The 19,330-nt window shown below is 36.4% G+C and overlaps 2 protein-coding genes across 7 annotated transcripts in view; one reads left to right on the forward strand and one right to left on the reverse strand.

The window, feature by feature from the left end:
- The window catches only part of LOC114881094, a 51,306-nt gene that overhangs the window by 16,179 nt on the left and 15,797 nt on the right, over nucleotides 1-19,330 (forward strand). For 5 of the 6 annotated variants that reach the window (XM_046289879.1, XM_046289878.1, XM_046289882.1 and 2 more), the window contains 2 exons: nucleotides 417-624; nucleotides 18,238-18,835. In XM_046289879.1, the coding sequence (XP_046145835.1) occupies nucleotides 18,543-18,835 (293 nt within the window). In that variant the 5' untranslated portion in view covers nucleotides 417-624; nucleotides 18,238-18,542. The remainder of the gene's footprint in view (nucleotides 1-416; nucleotides 625-18,237; nucleotides 18,836-19,330) is intronic. The other variant, XM_046289883.1, reaches the window with a different exon arrangement.
- LOC123989255 lies at nucleotides 5,312-9,005 on the reverse strand (the record flags this gene model as incomplete). The annotated part of the gene is made up of 2 exons (XM_046289975.1): nucleotides 5,312-5,732; nucleotides 8,434-9,005. Coding segments are annotated over 2 exons (804 nt in total), but the record flags the coding sequence as incomplete, so codon positions are not given.

Raw genomic sequence — 19,330 nt, forward strand, 5'->3', positions numbered from 1 at the left:
TGTACCACCAGTTTCGAACCATCCTGTATAACTAATATAGCAACACTTCATGCGAAAAAGATTCAGATTTTTGGAAAAATGACGATACATTTTTCAATCTTTCTTTATTGATAACTTTTTAATAAACAATAACCGGTTAAGTTATAAGGAAAAGTTACTCAGAAGAGTGACCTCTATAATATACGTCAAGATCAACGTCATTGAAGTTGGGTCCACTATTCAGTATATTTACCTTGAAATCGTTTCATGTTGTACCATGCTAATTAACATTCTGTACACGTATCTAACGATAAGTATCTACATTTCATAGTAGTAATGATGCGCACGACAGACTCAAGTTAAAGAAGTGTACATGCATGTGCACGTAAGTATATAATTAATATACTGGTAACATATGAATTTTAATTCTTTTTCAGGATTATTGGTGAGAAGCAAAAGGATATAATTAAGGATATCATTTAACGTGTCAAAATAAAACATAAAAGATTCCATACCAGAGTACAATAATTATACAATATTATTCATATAGTTGATTATTGTTATAATTACAATTTATCTTCTTGGAACTTATAATGAACCACAAGAAATAAAGGATAATATCGAGAAATATAAACAAGATTAGGCGTAAGCATATCATTACTGATTTTGTGTACAAACTAAACTTGATTACGTTAATAAATACCCATGTAGCTATTTCTTAAATTGAAATTAATATGACCACTAATCTGGATACAACTCTTTATTAACCCTCGGAAGACGAATTTCCGAACCATTCCATGAAAAAGTGGTAGAGGGAGCGAAGAGGATTGCGGCATCCACTTAAGTTTATCATAATGGTGAATTTGCAGATTAGCTACTCCTTCATTGATTTCGACGATTTTGAAATACAGTTGCCCGGAAAAGTATTTGGACACTATTTAAAACAGAATACCTCATTTAAAATTGGACCAAATGACTTGAGGTTTTTTGAGAAGTTTTACAAATTAATTTGCTAAGATATGTGCTTTTGTCGTTTAAAAAAATTACAATTTATTGAAATTGTAAAAGAAAATAGTGAAGGGTAATTTTTCAACTTTTTCATATGAGCCTATAATGAAAATTTAAACTATGTCTTTCGTAGATTCAAATAAGTTATGTATGTGTATGCTGAAAATTTCAACGAGATCGATCAATGCACTTAGAAGTTACACGTAATTAAAATTTCCGAAAATCGCGACTTTTCACCTAAGAACGTAATTTTTTAAAACGACAAAAGCACATATCTTAGCAAATTAATTTGTATAACTTCTCAAAAAACCTCAAGTTATTTGGTCCAATTTTAAATAGGGTATTTTGTTATAAAGAGTGTCCAAATACTTTTCCGAGCCACTGTATGTTGTAAAATTCTACATTTTGAATTTTTTGAACTTTTCTCTCTTACAGAAATGTCGGACTCTTACAATTAGTTGTCGATATTACTATATACTATTACTATACTATTATTCTATTATACTATTACGTCGAATTTCGCGTATACGTGTAAACCAGACCGTGACAGTGCATACACATTAGTGGGCGACTATCGCTCATCTGGTGTTGCTATAAACAACAGCATAGGACCAGCAACAGTCTACATAACGGGTGAACTTAGAGATGAAAGACAACTGATTTCAATGATTTTGAATTATGACTTGTGTAACTGGTCGCCTAATGGTGATTGAAATACTGCTCTAATTTAACCTAACCTATTCCAATGATCATGTAGCTAGCCAGCTTGTTATGGTATATGAATATATGGCATACATAGTAACATTGTAGAAACAATAAACTGGTTAATTAGCGGATCAGTGAATTAGCTTAAGTTAGACTCGATAAGGGACTCACAAACTAGGAACTGACTCCCGTATTTGCATGCGTGTACTGTTACAAACTCTAGGCAAAGAGGAGGTATAACAAGAGGCGCCACTTCCGGCGGCATCTTTGAAGTCGATTCGTTGTCCCTTTAAATGGGTTATATCAACGAGCAAGAAGTTTGAATGAATTGGATGTAATACTTTCATTTCATGATAATCTCGGGTATACTCCCGAAAGGCCCCTTCCACCCTAGGGCAGCCAAACTTCGGATTTACAGTAACTGAGGGACGAGACCATTTTCAAGTCCGGCAAATAAACCGTTCTCGAGATATATGAAATATACTCAAATTCGGCTTGAAAATCAGATTGCGCATGCGCAGAAGGGAGTGAGGCTGCTCAATGGCTCTCTTGCTCCCTCGGAGGGTCCCTTGCTTCCTCACGTGCTCCCTCAGCAGAACCAGAATGCTCACTCGTCATTCTTCCACCAGAACTTTAGTTCAAATTGTTAGGGAGTAATCTTCCTTAGTTGGTAGATCTAGATTATAAGGTGTTCTATAGGTTGGTAATTTTTACATTATTAGATACGTTCTTGTTTCAAGAATGATTATACCGCGCAAAAAGAAGCTTTGTGTTTAGGATTGCAAATCCAAATGAATCGCGTGAAAAATAAAAACAATGTTTATTTTCTGTTATAATTCATTATGTATAAAATTAATAAAGTACTGTTTTATGTTTATTAAAACGAACTGGGAAAGTGTATAATCTATATCAAGGCCCACGTGCAACCCAACACAAATTTTAAAGCTTTTTATTCTTTGATTTTGATATTAGTTTTTCTCGTCCCTCAATTACTATTAATCCGAAGTTTAGCTGCCCTAGTGAGGAGGGGAGGGCCTTTTGGAAGTTTCTCCAAGCGCTAAAGCGCACCTTGACCTATCTTGCGGATAAAAGGGGCTACACTTATCGTTCACTCACACTAGGTCTCGCTCTTTGCTGACTGTCGCGATCGGGACCGACACTAGACTCGCGGCGCCTGGCTACGACTCGACCTTGGAAGATACAAGCGGTTAGTAGTGGTCGTGTACAGCACACGGGTGCACTCCTGGAACTGGTCCAATTATGAGTCTGGCAGTTCAGACCACGGCTATACACTCGTGTTTGACCGTCGGCCGAGCACATCTATTGATGATCTTCCAGGTTTCGAAGAGCTAAGGACGCGCGTCTAGTGCTGGTCGCGAACGGACAATACTTCGTCTCTGATTCACGCTATCAAGGAAGAGCCGGTTCTGCGTTGTACCGGTGTCTTATCATATTATAATCATCATATTATAACGCAGAAACATGTCCGTGAGTGACGCTGAGACGTTGTACGTATGCTCGAAAACAAGCGTTGTACTCTTACAATGATAGTATAGTAAAACCCTTATTAAGGGACACTTTTTAAGGGATACATAAAAACTAATTACGTCATCATTGTGGGTGCTTCGACTACTTTTGCTTTGATTACTTTCTTTATAAAAATTTACTTCGCATGTCTATCTCTTACGATTTAGAGCTGTGCAAGGGTCAACGTTTCCATAAGATAATAGCGGATCCTGCGCAACATATTGTCTAACAAATCAATTTGATGCATTTTTGAAAGTGAGGAACACTTTTTAAAGGATACATAAAAATTAATTACGTCATCATTGAAAGTGCTGCAGCTGCTTCTTCTTTGATTACTTTCTCTGTAAAAATTTACTGTGCATGTCTATCTCTTACGGTTTAGGACTGCGCAGGGGGTCAAGGTTTTCATGAGATAATCGCGGATCCTGCGCAACAAATTTTCCAACAAATCAAATTGATGCATTTTTACAACACAGTGTAGTTTACAACGAAGTTTTTAATTAAAAGTTTCATTTGGTTTAATATCATGGAATTGGAGCTTGGGGTGGATGGTGGGCAAAATCAAATTTATATTTTAACTGATTTATATTATAACTGATTAATTCCCCGTGCATAGCACGGGGCGTTCCACTAGTACTCCCAAAAGGGGAGTAGATCACGCTCGTTGCTTGCGGAAATCTGCTAGCAAAAGGTTTTCGCCATCGAATTCCGCGAGTTTCCTGACTTCGTGCCGCGGGTGTTGCCGGGCGAGAAAACGCTGATGCTTCGCGGATTCCAGAGCGAGACCTCATTGGAATAGCGAAAGACGAAAATGAGATTATGACTGGGGACGTTACACTCTAATAATTATAAACCCTTTTGCGTCGTCAATTTTTTTGTATATTATTAATCGAAGTATTTACATTAATTTTACATAATTGAAAAGTGGGAAAATAGGAAATATAATAAAATGATAGTATTAGAAATGTATTTAAACATTAATTACATAATTGTACAATAAGATGAGAGAAGGTTTTGGATAATATATTTAAAGGACATTACAATACTTACAAATTCGATACTAACCCCTGACTAATGAGTAGATGTAAAGTACTTACTATAGACCGATGAGAAGTTGGCGAGAGGGACGGCACAGGGGCAAAGAGAGCACTTGGCATGCTCCGCCCGGTCCCCACGTTTGATCCTTGCCGTTCAAAGTTCGCCGCAACGCTAACTTCGTACCATCTCGCTTTGTCGCGAAGTCTCATTTTTTTCTTTGTCAGGTGACGCGATTAGTGTGTGATCACATCGGCCAATAGTGCGGGACTATCTAGAATGCGTGTGCGTGAGGTGTGGCTTATCGACGACGACCAATCGTACCCGCATTCCTCAGCCTCGCCAACATCCCATCGGCATACAGTACGTGTGAGCTGAAGTGGGGCGCGTCCAATCAGCTTGCGGTATGGCCGATGTATCTACACGGTGCGAGAAATCTCGTGCGTGAAAAGCATTCGAGGCTCGAAGGTGTTGACACGGTTCGAGAAATAAATCGGATGTTCCAATGCGTTTCGAGCTCAGAACTTAAAATGGACTCTGTGAATGAAGGTGTTGCTGTAGTTAGCGTCATGTTGAATGATTGTATAATTAAAAAGTTGATACAAACAAAAAAAAAAGTAAAAAAAGGAGTGTGGGTAAAAAACTGGGTCGATAGACCCTATTTTGGAGCTTCTGATCAATTAATGAAAGAATTGCGAAACAAAGATGTGGTTGTATTTCGAAATATATTTAGACTTAGTCCAGACCAATTTGATGTTTTATTGCAAAAAGTGCACCCACTTATTGAAAAAAAGTGAACAATATGCGTGAGCCTCTATCATCAAAACTCAAATTAGAAATTACTTTACGTTATTTATGTTCGTGTGACTCAAATATTCTACTACAATATAAGTACTACAATATTCCGTTTTATACCTGAAGTTTGTGATGCCTTGACAACAGTTTTGAAAGAATATTTACAGGTAAGTGTAAAAAATACATGATAATATTTATGTATTGTTTCATTTGATGAATATTATGATATAAATAACATTAATATTTTAATATTTCTTAACATTTTGATAAATATATAAAATTAAAGTAATTGAAAGCAGGTTATAGAATCATCGATAGAATCTTGAGAAAAATCGGAAGTAGTGTTGGCAGTTCCTGGTGTGTTGCTCATTACATAATTAGGAACGGGAGAATGACTGTGAAATGTGTTTTGAGAAGGGCTATTATTACTATTTCGCTGTAATTGTCTGCTTCATAGCTGCATACGATAATGTATACGCTTTCTGGTAATTAACTGTTGGATTTCCAACTGCAATTGAAGCGCATCTTCCAACGGCATATTATTTAATTGCGCAGCAACGCTTTGTCCGAATATATCAAATTCGGTATTTTTCGACGTCGCGATTGCATTGACTAAAATAGCTTCTAATCTATGTAGGGCTGATGATAGAAATTTTTCATCAGCTTCGTCACTATCTCTTTTTCTTTTTTTGTTTCTTCAACTAGAGTGTCCAGAAAATGTTGGTTGTGAGTAAATAGTTGATTCATGGCTCGTTGATTGTTGCTGAAACATAGTCCCAGCTTGGGTTACTAGTTCCTCCAAAACATTATCATCTATTTCATTTAATGCTGTTAGATCAACAATTGTAGTATGATTTGAAACGTTTTTTATTTGGTTTCGTTCGTCGTCTTCAGTAACATTTGTGTGAACAACAATCTAAAAATGAAAAATATATATTCTTATCATGTTTAATATGTTACTTTATTACAGGTACCCTCTACCCTCTTTGAGAAATTGGAGCGTATTCAACACGGATTCGAACATCGTTAGAATTTTCCAAATGTAATTGGCGCTTTAGATGAAAAACATGTAAATATAATGCCCATCAGCAGTGGATCAGATTATTATAATTATAAAGGAAAGTACAGTATAGTACTAATGGCGCTTGTGGACGATGACTATCGATTTACATATATGTATGTATAGATGGTGGAGCTAAAAGTCGCTTTTCAGATGGTGGAATTTTTCGGAATTCTAGCTTTTACACATCACTCACCGAAAACAGTCTGAATATTCCGGAAAATGGAATAATAGTTGCAGATGATGCATTCCCGTTGACAACCCGAATAATGAAGCCTTACAAAAAAAGAGATTTAAATATCTCGGAAAAGGTTTACAATTATCGACTTAGCAGAGCCAGACTATTAGAATATTTGAAAACGACATTAAACTTCAACCAGAAAAGGTTGAAAAGATGAAGACACAGAGTTTGGACAAATTATCTCGGGTCATTGGAAACAAATCACACGGGGATTAACAAGTGTACATGCAGATCGGTTTGCACATAATCCAACAAGACACGCAATAAATATTCGAAACGAGTATTGTGAATATTTTAATGGAGTTGGTACAGTGCCGTGGCAACTAAGAATTATTAATTAACGATATCTTAAGACCTAACAGTATACATAATGCTTTTGTTTTTCTTCTGTTTAATGATTATAATAAATTAGTATTTAAAGTTAATTCATTTATTGTTATTTTCTTTTATTCTTTCGCCATTTTTTGTATCAATTTTCAGTTAATTACGAACATGTATATATACATATATACTGTAACGTGGTGACATCCGTGCCCCCCCCCCCCCCCGTTACAATCGCTGCGCTTCTCCCACCCGTACTCCCAACGAACGTTAACATTAAACCCTTCTCTCACCTCACCCCTTTCCTGATGCCCACCGGTGTCGGGCCGATGGAGGCGACGCACAGTGGAACAAAACGGCTTTCGGCGATCAAAAATCTGTAACTTCGGTTCTATTGGAAATATTTTAATGAAATTTTGGGAAGTTATTGCCTATATTATGGTACTTAAGTTGTACCAATATAAATCATATTGAACTACAGGGTGTCAAAATATTCACGTATAAATTGTAACGCGTTCAATATTCTTCACTTTGTTAGACATATTTTATGTCATTTAACAAAAATTTGCCACCAAACTGTTAATAACTATAAGAAAAACGGATTTAATAATTAAAAAATGACAAGACATGTGTTATTATAATATATTTATTTATATTTATTATGATCGATACCAAATCATTCGTGAAAACAGTTTTGACAATTATGAAAATTTATTATGGCATATTGCAAGCAGGAAATAAAGTTTTGGATGACGAATATACACGTGGAATGCAGTCAACTGGTTAATAATCGTATCTGTTACTGCTTTTCCATCTTCGTGCGCATCGGCCAAGATGGGTGTAATTTCATTCAATCGCCATTTTCTTGAAAAAGTGCAAAAACGTGCAACCGATTTTTTCAGATTCTAATAGAGGAAGGTTCACTCTTTCATGTAGTAATAATTAAACATGTGGCAAGTTGTGGCATTTTTTTGAAATCAAACTCAAAGTTGAGATTTTAGTTAAATATACTTCGTTTCAATCAGATCCTATTATTTAAAAAGTTGTTAACATTTTAACTTACTTTATGCACTGAATAGAATCTATACTATCCTAGTAAACTTTATCATTCATTTGAATTGTATGTTTCCGAGTAAAATTCATTAGAATCGTACATTGAAGTTACGGGTAATATTATCAGCGTTTCGTCTTGACGAATTTCTACTGACTTTGAGTGCGAACCACGGCAAAACGGAAGCAAATATGAAAAAACGGATTACACTACGTTAAATTACAGTTTATTCTCTATCGATGTATGTAATTAGTTTTTCAATTTTTGAATTCACGAAAATCGAATTTTGATCGCCGAAAGCCGTTTTGTCCCACTGTGCGACGGACAGATCCATCGAGGATCACCCTCAACAGGAGCTTCGAGGCCGGCGACAGATCCACCCCTCCAACAAACACGGGGCAACGTGGAATTTCCAGAAATTATGATGAAGCGGCCCAAACTGACGCAAACGTCCACCCGGAGCCATCTGTCGCTGAGCCTGAAGACCTCAGCCCACCCGTCACCGCAGGATGTCCGTCAGCCCCATCGACCCCGATCACCGGTATATCGAAGATCGATAATCGATCCATCCCGCGGCCGGAAGAGGCCCCCCCATCCGAGTCCTATCCCCTCCCCAAAATATCCCGCGACGGTCTCGTCATTAATGAGCCTAAGACTACCGTGTAGAAAGCGTTATTTTTGTAGAGAGTCATAGGGAAAGGTTATAGAGGCGATTGGAGAGTATTGTGTGTGAGTGAGGCGTTTGGTAAGCCCCTTTCATTAATTATTGTAACCGTATTGTTCGAGTATTGGCAACGGCTACCCCTTCTCGTTTCGACCCCTGTGTTTCTTTGGAAGCCACGCGTAACGTAGAGAAGCCATCCCGACCCTGCACCTTCCCGTCCCCCACTATTTCCTCCTCGCGTAATCCCCCCCGAAACTGTGCGGACGAAAGTGCCCGAGACCCCTCTATTGTGAATTTCCCAATACCCCTTTCCCCCTTTTTGATTTCGATTGCCACAGAGTGGACCCCCGAAAAGGTCACAATACAAACAAATGAAACAGAAAACCTCTTTTTTTAAGTCAGTTAATAAATTTTTATGAAATAATAAATTACTTACCTCCAAATTTGATACTGTTTTTTGTGTTACAAGTGGTCGTAGAAAACTGTCTAGAGCGGCGAACCACGGTAACGAAGGTTTATACACTTCATCGCTTCCAGCACCACTTTTTATTGAATTTTTTATTTTTCTTGAATTCTTAACAATAATGAGAACGCAGATTTTTAATTTTATTTTTACAATCGACGAATGTAAAATTCGGTATATTCATTTCAGCCACGATACTTTCCAACGCACTCTGCCGTTTGTCACGATTTTTATGTAATCTGATAAATCAGATCTCCATAGACAGGGGTGTGATTCATACAGATGCACAAAAGTCATCATTTGATTATTGTTCCACTTTGACATTCTTGCACGACGACAGACAGAATAAAAATTTCTTATTTTTCATGCTCGGAAATATATGACAATGCTTGTTATTGTTTCACTAGCGTTTGTTTCAATAATTGTGGTAACGATTACTTTAGATTCGATAATGTGAGTGAGTGGACATAATTCTCAAAAGTGAAACTATGTTTATTTCCCACATAAATTTTAATGTTTTATAATAAAAAGCTTATTATTATGTTATATTATGAAACTAAATTATGTTTTCTCCTAATTATCTTAGGAAAAATAAATTATGATAAACAAAATCAAAAATGTTACATCAGATATGTATTTGATGCCACAAAAATAAGGTGAACCTAACATTCTTTCGGCCACTGTATACCCTTTTGTTTACAACACCCCCAAGTTAAAGGACTTTCCCTTAAGAAGGGGAAACACGCTGACAGAAGGCACATAGCCTGCCCGGCCTGTCGTTCTTCCCGAATTCATTTTCGTGCGTGTCACGAACGAGAGCTCGCCAAATTTCCAACATGTTGGAAACCGATTCGAGCTCGTGCGTGCTAATATACGTGCACGCACGTGAAACGTGTGCTTACATACACGATACAAGCTCGCATGCGAGTAGCATTCGAGGGCTTCTCGTACGAGATTTCTTGCACCGTGTACATCGGCCATTATTCTCATGGGACTTTGTGTGTTCGGTGAACAATACGTAAACCTTCGCACAAACTGGTCGAGCGTTCACGACCAAGAACGAAGATTACCGAATGGACATTTAAATGGATTGTATCAGTTTGTCTCTTTCTACAAGTAGGTTCTCTCTCAGAGTGTCGCCTCTTGTTATACCTACTCTTTGCTCTAGGAGCCTATTTATCTCGACCAATGAGAGTCTTTTAAAAGTGAGGAGATTGCACTACCGATCGCAGATCGATAAATCGTAGTAGTAGAGACAACGATGCCCATAACAAGTTCATCAGCACTCAAGTTCTCTTGCGTGCAATTTCTGGAGCTCCTCTGGGCTAGACTAATATCCCGGCGCAAGGCGGCCAGTCACGCAAACCATAATTAAAAGATATTGAAGCCCGTCAAGTTTAATCTTTAAGTTCATCCGTTGTACAAGGTGATCAATAATAGGTGAGACGAGAATCAAGAATAACGAAATAGCGTTCGCGGCTTTATTTTCTAGTTATTAACATTAAAAGATTCGAGCGAAAAACACGTAAAACCGGCAGTATGCATAGCACCGGCACGCTGTTGTTTATAGAAACAGTAAATAAACGATGATTGCGTGCTTATGCACACATTGCCACAGATGTATGCGTACACTCGCGATCAAATCAGGTTTTTGTAGGGAAATTGACGATGTTGAAGAAACAGAAATTTTCAAAATCTTAATTTTGATGATACTGATATTTAAAAACTAGTATAGAAACAAAAATAATATAACTTTTAACTATTTAATATTGTAAAGTTTAGTATTGTAAACTTAAAAATAAGAATAAGCGTTTACACGCAAATAGTGGTGAGCCACAGACGAAATACAGGGTGTCTCATAACACCTGTAACACCTGGAAATGGAGGGTTGCTGGAGTGATTCTGAACAACTTTCTCCTTTACCAAAATGTTGGTTGAAGTTTCGTTTTTGAATTATTAACGAAAAACACTGGCCAATGAGAGCGTGAGTTCAACCATGAAAGTGTTGACTCTCAACCGCGCTCGGTCGTGGTCATGAACAAACGCATTTGTTATTCATGAATAACGAATAATTCCACATTGTTGTTAATTTAAGACGATGTAACATTTGTCATACATTTCCCCCGATGCCCACGCTGCGCCAGTGCATTTGTTCACGACCAACGCTCTCGTGGTTGAGCGCACGCTCTACGCGTCCTAATTGGCCAATATTTTTCGTTAATAATTTAAAAACAAAGCTTCAACCAACATTTTGATAAAGGAAAAAGTTGTTGAGAATCACCCCAGCAATACCACATTTCCGGGTGTTACAGGAGTTATAAGACATCCGGTATGACTGATAGACAAAAAAATCGCTCGTAAGCTACTCGCAATATCGCGACGCATTTCACGCCTGTAACAATACAAAATACAAGTAAAGTCACAGTTCTCCGTCACGTTCTTAAGGTGGGATTGTTCGAAATGTTGAATTTTACAACATATCGACACCTAATACGAACAACATTGTAACTAGTTTATGCTAGGTTCACAGGAGAACGATTTACAATTATTTTTACTTTATTTGTTGTCTCTACTTGTTGCTTCTGTTAGTGTAACAAAAACTTAAGTATAGCTTCCTATGAGTACTTTCAAACGGTTCATATTTTTTATAATTCAGAATGTTTTTCCATCCAAAAGTCAGGACATGTGGGGTTACAATGTTTCATTTTTAATAGTTAAAAGTAGTTCTAATTATAATAAAAGTATGGTTCCTAGAAAGATGAAAAGGTTTCTTTTAAATACATTTGTGTAATATTACAGTTGCAAACACCGTAACAAACGTTCTATCATTATCCATATCAGGTGTAAATTTTTTTATTTCATCAAGATCGGTGAGGCAGCCTCTTTTATGCATACCTAATTACCAAAAATAATACGAATAAAAAATTATGCACTATGTCCGGGTTAACAGCATAACTACACGCTATTATTTTATTAATTATTAATTGTGAATAGGAGAACACGTTTCGTATGAAAGTTGTTTGATTTAATCAGAGAAACTGAATAGAATATCTAAATTCTTTTATCAGTTATTATTTGCAGAAGTATCAATATCAATAAAATTTTTAGTAAATGTTTATAAAAAGGAATCCAACCGTCACTCGGCTTTAGTTTTCGAGATATTCGCGACAAACTGGCGGTACTCTTACATAGGATATTAATATAACCTAACTTAACCTAATCAGCGAATTAGGCTAATTTAGCCTAAATGAATATTTTAACCAACTACGCAGATTAAAATTCGAAATCATCGAACTTGGTTGAATTTCATGTTTAAGTTTATCTGTTATATACACGTACTATACATATGTAAATGAGCAGTTGCTTGTAGAAACAGTAGAGAAACAGCGCAGGATTCATTGGGGTAGTAACAGCAGTTTTTTGGAAAGTGAAGTTGTAAGAAAGGTGTTTCCTCTTCGATTTCAATAATTTTTTAAAAGTCAATTAATTTTGTAAAAGTCAATATTTTGAGAAACTTTTTTCCTCTAACCTATATATCGGATTCGTTTAGTTTCCGAGTTGTTCGCGAAAAACTGTGACTACTACTACATTGAATTCCGCTTATACGAGTACATATACGTCAGCGGCCGTGTATTATCTATAACTTTACCCTTCGTGAATTTCTCGGAAACTGAAAACCGAACCACAGATAGGTACACGTATCGGGAAAACTTATTTAGAATATTATTCTTGACAACATACAGTGCCGCACAAAAGTATTTGCACAGGCCAGAGGTTCATATAAAATTCTCTGTAAATCTGTAAAATATACTATTTTCTATTTAATTTTTTTGTAAAATATAATTTTGAAGTCTAAGGTTTAAGTATACATACCATGAATCATAAATATTAAACATAAATATAATAAGGCAATAATAAAGATGGTAAGATACACAGAAAAGTCAGATTTCAGCGGAACAATAGTATTAGCATTCGTAAAAATTTTATTACTATACAGTACTCTAGTTAAATATTTTCGATGTTGGTGTACCTGTTATATCACGGGAAGTCCCTCCATTCAAACTGATCGTCATTTGTCAATATTAGTCAGAACATTTTGCAGAAAAAGAGAGAAAAAGTGGATATGGGAAGTAGAACAAGAGAAACAACAATTTCTGAAAGAAAAATTATATTAAATTTAGACTAGCAAGGGAAATCTTATTCGGAAATAGGAGAAATTATTTTTAAAAGTCGTTTTGATGTGAGAAGTGTAATTAAGCAGGTTTTCAGCTAAGAAAATCCAATAAACGCCACAAGAAGTGGACCGGACGTCCTCAAAAGCTTACAGATCGAGGAAAAAGAAAAATGATTAATATAATAAAAAGAGATCCTAAAACTACATCGTCAGAAGCAGCTGCAATATTAAAAGACGAATGTAATATGGAGCTACATCCCTTGACAGTTCGGAGATCGCTCAGAAATACTGGGTATAAATCAAGAGTTGCAAGGCGAAAAACATGTATCAGCAAAATCAATAAAAAAAAGGGATTAGTGTTCGCAAACACTTACGTACACCACGATATTGCATTCTGGGACAAAGTATTGCTTTTAGATGAAAACAAATTTAACAGTTTTCAATGTGATGGTCGGATTTTAGTTTGGCGAATTCCCAATACAGAATTGGAAGAAAGAAACAGGTGGGGTAATGGTATGGCGGTGTAAGAGCTCCTCTGGTGTAGCAGAGCTTGTTTTCATAGAAAATAACATGGACAAACATGTATATTTGAATATTTTAAAGCAAAATTTGAAAAAAAGTACAGAGAAACTAAATTTAGACGCAGACTAGTACTTCCAACACGATAATGATCCCAAACATACAGCGTATATCGTTCGTTGGTGGATCATTTTCAATATTCCGCTTATGTTACCGACCCTTCCACAATTCCCAGACCTAAATCCGACTGAATATCTCTGGCCTGAATTAGGAAGAAGGATTAAAACACGCCACATTACGTCGAAATAGGAACTGAAGCAAGTGCTCCTTGAAGAATGGCAGCAAATAGGGCTAGAAATCACAAAAAAGTTAGTGCATTCAATACCTAATCGTTTGAAAACAATAATAGAGAAAAAAGGTATTAAATACAAGGTATTAAATTAATATGCTATAATAAATTTTTATTGCAAAATTGTAAGTGTCCCAATACTTTTGTTCCGCTGAAAACTGATCTTTATGTGTATCTTACCATCTTGCTTTATTATACTAGGCGACAATCCGCTTCGTGGCTGACATAATGGGGCGAAGCGATTGATTTGCAGTAAAAGTAACATTAACAGAGTTGGATACAATATAGCAATTAAAAGTAGTGTTTAATTGTTGATAATGTGGCATGTAAAAAGTAACAGATTGGAAATGGGGTAAATGATTATACTTTTTTATAATCATTTAATTTTATTTACTGGCTTAGAAGGATGTCTACTGTATGAAAGTCAAACGAGAATTGAAGCAACGCTCAAAACCCCGAAAGAAAAATCTGCCGTCCACTTAAAGAAAAGAAACTACGTTTGCACCGTATTTATTACCCTGGCCTTTAACGATAAACAGTCACAGGCCCTTAGACTTGATGGTGTCAGTTAGGTTTTCGTAGGTACACAAAACACAGTGTCTCTCAACGTTTATTTTTGTTGAAGCATTATTAATAAATAATCCAACAAGGCATAATTCCGATTTATCTCATAGACTGAACATGGGTATTGGTTTCTGTGACCATTCCTCAAGGGCACCACCGATCTCTGATTTTATTCTACATATGGTAAACACTCACAGTGACCACTGTGATCGGCTTGCAAAGAATGGTCAAGATTGATAATCTAGATTTTGAGTTAAAAAGTCACAAAAATCCCGATCAGTCGTTTAATAGCGGAGCTTCGCTCCAACTAAGATTTATGATTTATGGTATACTTAAACCTTAGACTTCAAAGTTATATTTCACAAAAAAATTAAATAAAAAATCGTATATTTTACAGATTTACAGAGAATTTTATACGAAGCTCCGGCTTGAGCCAATACTTTTGTTCGACACTATATACAGGGTGTCCCAAAATTAGGGGAAATCCTGTGGAGGGATGATTGCTGAGGTGATTCTAAACAACTTTTTCTTTTGCAAAAATGTTGGTTAAGGGTTTGTTTCCAAGTTATTGACAAAAAACACTGTCCAATCAGAGCGTGCGTATAGCACGGGCTAAACGGCGAGAGTGTTGGGTATGCTCTGCGTTCGAAGCATGGTGGTGATCAAGTGCACCGGCGCGACGCGTTGGTATAATAGGACTCGTTGGGAAAAAATTGTATCGAATAATGAATAAAGAAAAAAAAAGAATAATATTATCGAATTATTGGTTGTTCATGAACAACGAATAAAGTAATGAGTCGTTGTTCATATAGAATAAATAAATTGAATTCATCCAACACTTTTATTCGTTGTTTGATATGGGTTAAAAGAAATACTTTACTCACGCTCTGATTGGCCGGTGTTTTTCGTTAATAATTCAAATACGAAGCTTAAACTAACATTTTGGTAAAAGCAACCCCCCATTCCAAGGTGTTATAGGAGTTAAGAGACACCCTGAATACTTAAACCGAATTTACCTAATATACTGTATACTAATTTTTTTAAACTGATTTTATTTGTTAGTAATTTGCTATGGTGTGATAAACGATTCATAGGATTCATATAACTTTTTAATTTAATTAAAACTTTATGCACTTAATGCCGTATATTCGTCGCGTTTTGTGAAAAAAAAAAGATAATTTATTACACTTTTTGCTTCTAATTTCTTTAACCATGTACCCTGAACAATGTTTATATCATCAATACATTATTATTTGTTTAAACATCTAGATCATTTTTTAAAAGGTAAATTATTTTAAGATAAGTTCATAAAAAGAGCAGTCGTAATTTTCGTCCTCTAAAACATCTAATTTTTATTAAAGCGGAAAAAGTAGTCAGTGTTTCAGTGCTTTGCACACTATTCTTTCAAATTGTCAAATAGTTAGAAAGTTCTAAGAATTTAACTTATCTGCGTACATGTTCATTCGTTTCTAAGGCCGTGTTTCCACATGCGAGAAAACTGGAGAAAGTTTTACAAAAAATACTTGCAATACCGTTTACACTAGCACGTAAATTCCCGCAATATAGTATAGACTTGTTATCAGGGAAAAAAAGATCTGTACGCTATTTCCGAAGAAACCATCCCCACCACTGGGGGGTATGTATACCCCTCGAGACGCCGTGAAGCTCGCTCGCTGAGTAGTGTAACATGATCTGGGATCAGATATCGGCGAGGCAACACTAATATGTACAAAGACCTAACTTTGTTATTTTTCATTTTTTTTTTTATAAAACTTTTGCCATGATATTTCTGACATTTTTCTGATTAAAATGATACCAAACACGATATAATTCGGACCATATTTACCGTGTACAGTATAGACTCGATACAAACGAAACGCTGCGCTGCGCTGCGCTGGAGACTGGGTTGTTGTCTATAAAGGCTGGTTCAGACACGGCTAGTAATTTAGTCGAGTGGGGAGTAGCTACTTACTATTAAACCGTTTAGCGCATAGAAAAGTGTCCGGGCTAGTACAGTTGAGCTTTGAAAATCGAGAGTACAAGATATATCGCTTGACTAAAGAAATGGGTCCGGACAGGTCTGTTCGGAAGCCTAGTTAGTGGTGGGGGAAGCCTACTCGACCAGAAAAATCCAATGAAACGGATCTACTCGACTAAACCGTTTTACTAAACTACTCGACTAAACTGTAGTATCCATATACTAAACTACTCGCCACTCGACTAAGCTACTAGCCGTGTCTGAACCAGTCTTAAGGTGTAGTTCCGCTATTGTTTGATGTTTGCCGACTGCTTCGAACGTAGAAAAGGATCTCGAGTGAAAAAGAGGACGGAGCGAAAACAAACCAATGGGGGAACTACACCTAATAGGCAACAGTCCGGTCCCGAGCGTTTCGCTTATAACGAGTCTATACTTACTGTATCGTCAAAAATAATTGTTTCGCGAGAGATTGTCAGAGAATACTGTCGCAAGTTCTTACAGTACTGTATACACAGAATAGTTTGAGATATCGTAGATTTATCGCCATTTCAGTTTCAAATACCACACCGTGTACACATGAATGTGTAGCAGCAGCAATAATGTTATTACTAAATAAAAAGAGAAAAAGATCTATTTGGACCCGACAATGGATCTCGAGACGACCTGAATTCGGTGGTTTCCGCAATTTATCAAGAGAACTTCAAATGGAAGACGCACAACAGTATTTTAATTTAATTCGCATGATTGCTGTGGACTTAGAAATTTTATTATAAAAGATGGGTCACCTAATTAAATAAAAAAGAAGATACTCACAATCAGATGCAAGATTCAATATCCCCGAAAGAAAGACTCATCTTAACGACCGGGAACACGTTCGACTAATAAAATACATTGTAAAATACATCTTTTGTTGCCCTAGCGACAAATAAATGGGAATGAATTTGCCTAAAGAACAATTTCTGTGCGTCCCTTGCTTTTATGGTTCATGACACAGATAGAAACGCAATGTTTAATTAAATTGTATTTTCGGTTCGTTTTTTTAATTTCATTTTTAAAGTCGCATCAACCTCACAAGAATCAGCAACTTATTTCGGCTCTTTTATTACACAGTAATAGAAAGAAACAAAATTACTCATGGACAAAACAAAAAAGTGTCACTGCGAGCGCGAGATATTCGAAACCAGTCCTATTGTGTGAGAAATAAATTGCGGCGAGTCGATGTGAACGTGTTTAGGCCTGCAAGTACATATGTAATCGGCTCTCGCGACAAATTGCTGCGAGCGCATAGGAACTGTCGCAATCTCACTTGCAGTACTGTTTACATTGGCTAGTTGCTGTCTGACAGTCTGTCAGACATTTATTACAGAAGTTTTCTCGCGTGTGGAAACACGGCCTACCACTTCCTCTTTTCAATAATATTTTTACTAAATCAAGATCGTTTCTTGAGAATATGAACAAGAATAAATATTTTCTTGAAATTGCTTTACATTAAAAATAATATATGTATTTCTAATATTTTTTTACCTCATGGATTCGACAAGCAGTCTCTTCCCTCCTCCCTATAGTCTTTCTAGGGTTAAGTTACAAGCTTATATGCAGGGTACTCCAGAAAAATTGTATGACTTAAAAATTGCAAACTCTTCATGTTAAAACGAATAGAAGATTTCTTTACCATTTTACAATGTAGCTGTTCAAATTATAAAATGGTAAAGAAATTTGCTCTAATATAAATAATTTTGTTGAGACACCCTGTATATGGCTTTAGAATAACATTTGACTCATTTGTTTAATATCTTGGCTGCAGAGAAATATTGGCTTTAGTACTTTTGTGATATACCTGATTAAAATTTGCGTCAGCAATTGGTTGCAAATTCATGGAGAAAGAAAAAAATCAATGACCTTGGTACCTATAAACTATTGTATTAATCTACAAGTTGATAGAAAAGCCGATCCTCCTAACGTTAATTGGAAGTTACGAAAAATTTGCTGATAATTGTGATATTATCGGATTGAAATGATGGTGATTCTAAATAATGAAGACGATAATGAACAATTTTTCATAATTTGTGGAAAATTCTTAAAATAATTGAAACAGTGAAAGGTACGAAAATGTCTGAAGGCAAAACAAAATCAGTATTGCCAATGCCGCTGGTTACTTCTACACAATGTTGTAATAACTTAACCGATACGCAGTGCCCAGGCCTCCAAGTGACATCACGAATGTTGCGATCGCCAAGTCACGAGAGCGTCACAACAGATCTCTCTCTTTTTAGCGTATCCTCGATAGCAAGTGAATTACGAGGAGCAAATAGACTCGTTACTTTCAATTCTTACACTGATGTACATCTCGCTGGGCGTGGTCCATCACCGAAACCAAATTCTCGGCAAATTCAAACTAACAGGTTTGTATTGTTTGAATATATTAATTGTAAGCTTATAAACATTTAGGTAATTATTTATAAAGCGGATGGCATCACTAGTTTCGATGATATTTAAATAGGTACGTTCTAGGAATCAACATTTTAAATAACTTTGTTTTCGGTAATTATAAAGGGTGTCTCGTAACTCCTGTAACACTTGGAACTAGGGGGGTTGCTGGGGTGATTCTGAACAACTTTTTCCTTTACCAAAATGTTGGTTGAAGCTTTGTTTCTGAATTATTAACGAAGAACGCTGGCCAATGAGAGAGCACGCTCAACCACGAGAGCGTTGGCTCTCAACCGCGCTCGGTCGTGGTCGTGAACAAACGCATTGGCCCAGCGTGGATATCGAGGAAAGCGTGCAACAATGTATTCATGGATAATGAATGCATTTGTTCACGACCACGACCGAGCGTGGTTGAGAGCCAACGCTCTCGTGGTTAGGCACGCGCTCTCGTGTTTTTCGTTAATAATTTA

Source organism: Osmia bicornis, unplaced genomic scaffold (assembly GCF_907164935.1).
Source record: "Osmia bicornis bicornis unplaced genomic scaffold, iOsmBic2.1, whole genome shotgun sequence".
In the NCBI taxonomy this organism is placed as follows: domain Eukaryota; kingdom Metazoa; phylum Arthropoda; class Insecta; order Hymenoptera; family Megachilidae; genus Osmia; species Osmia bicornis.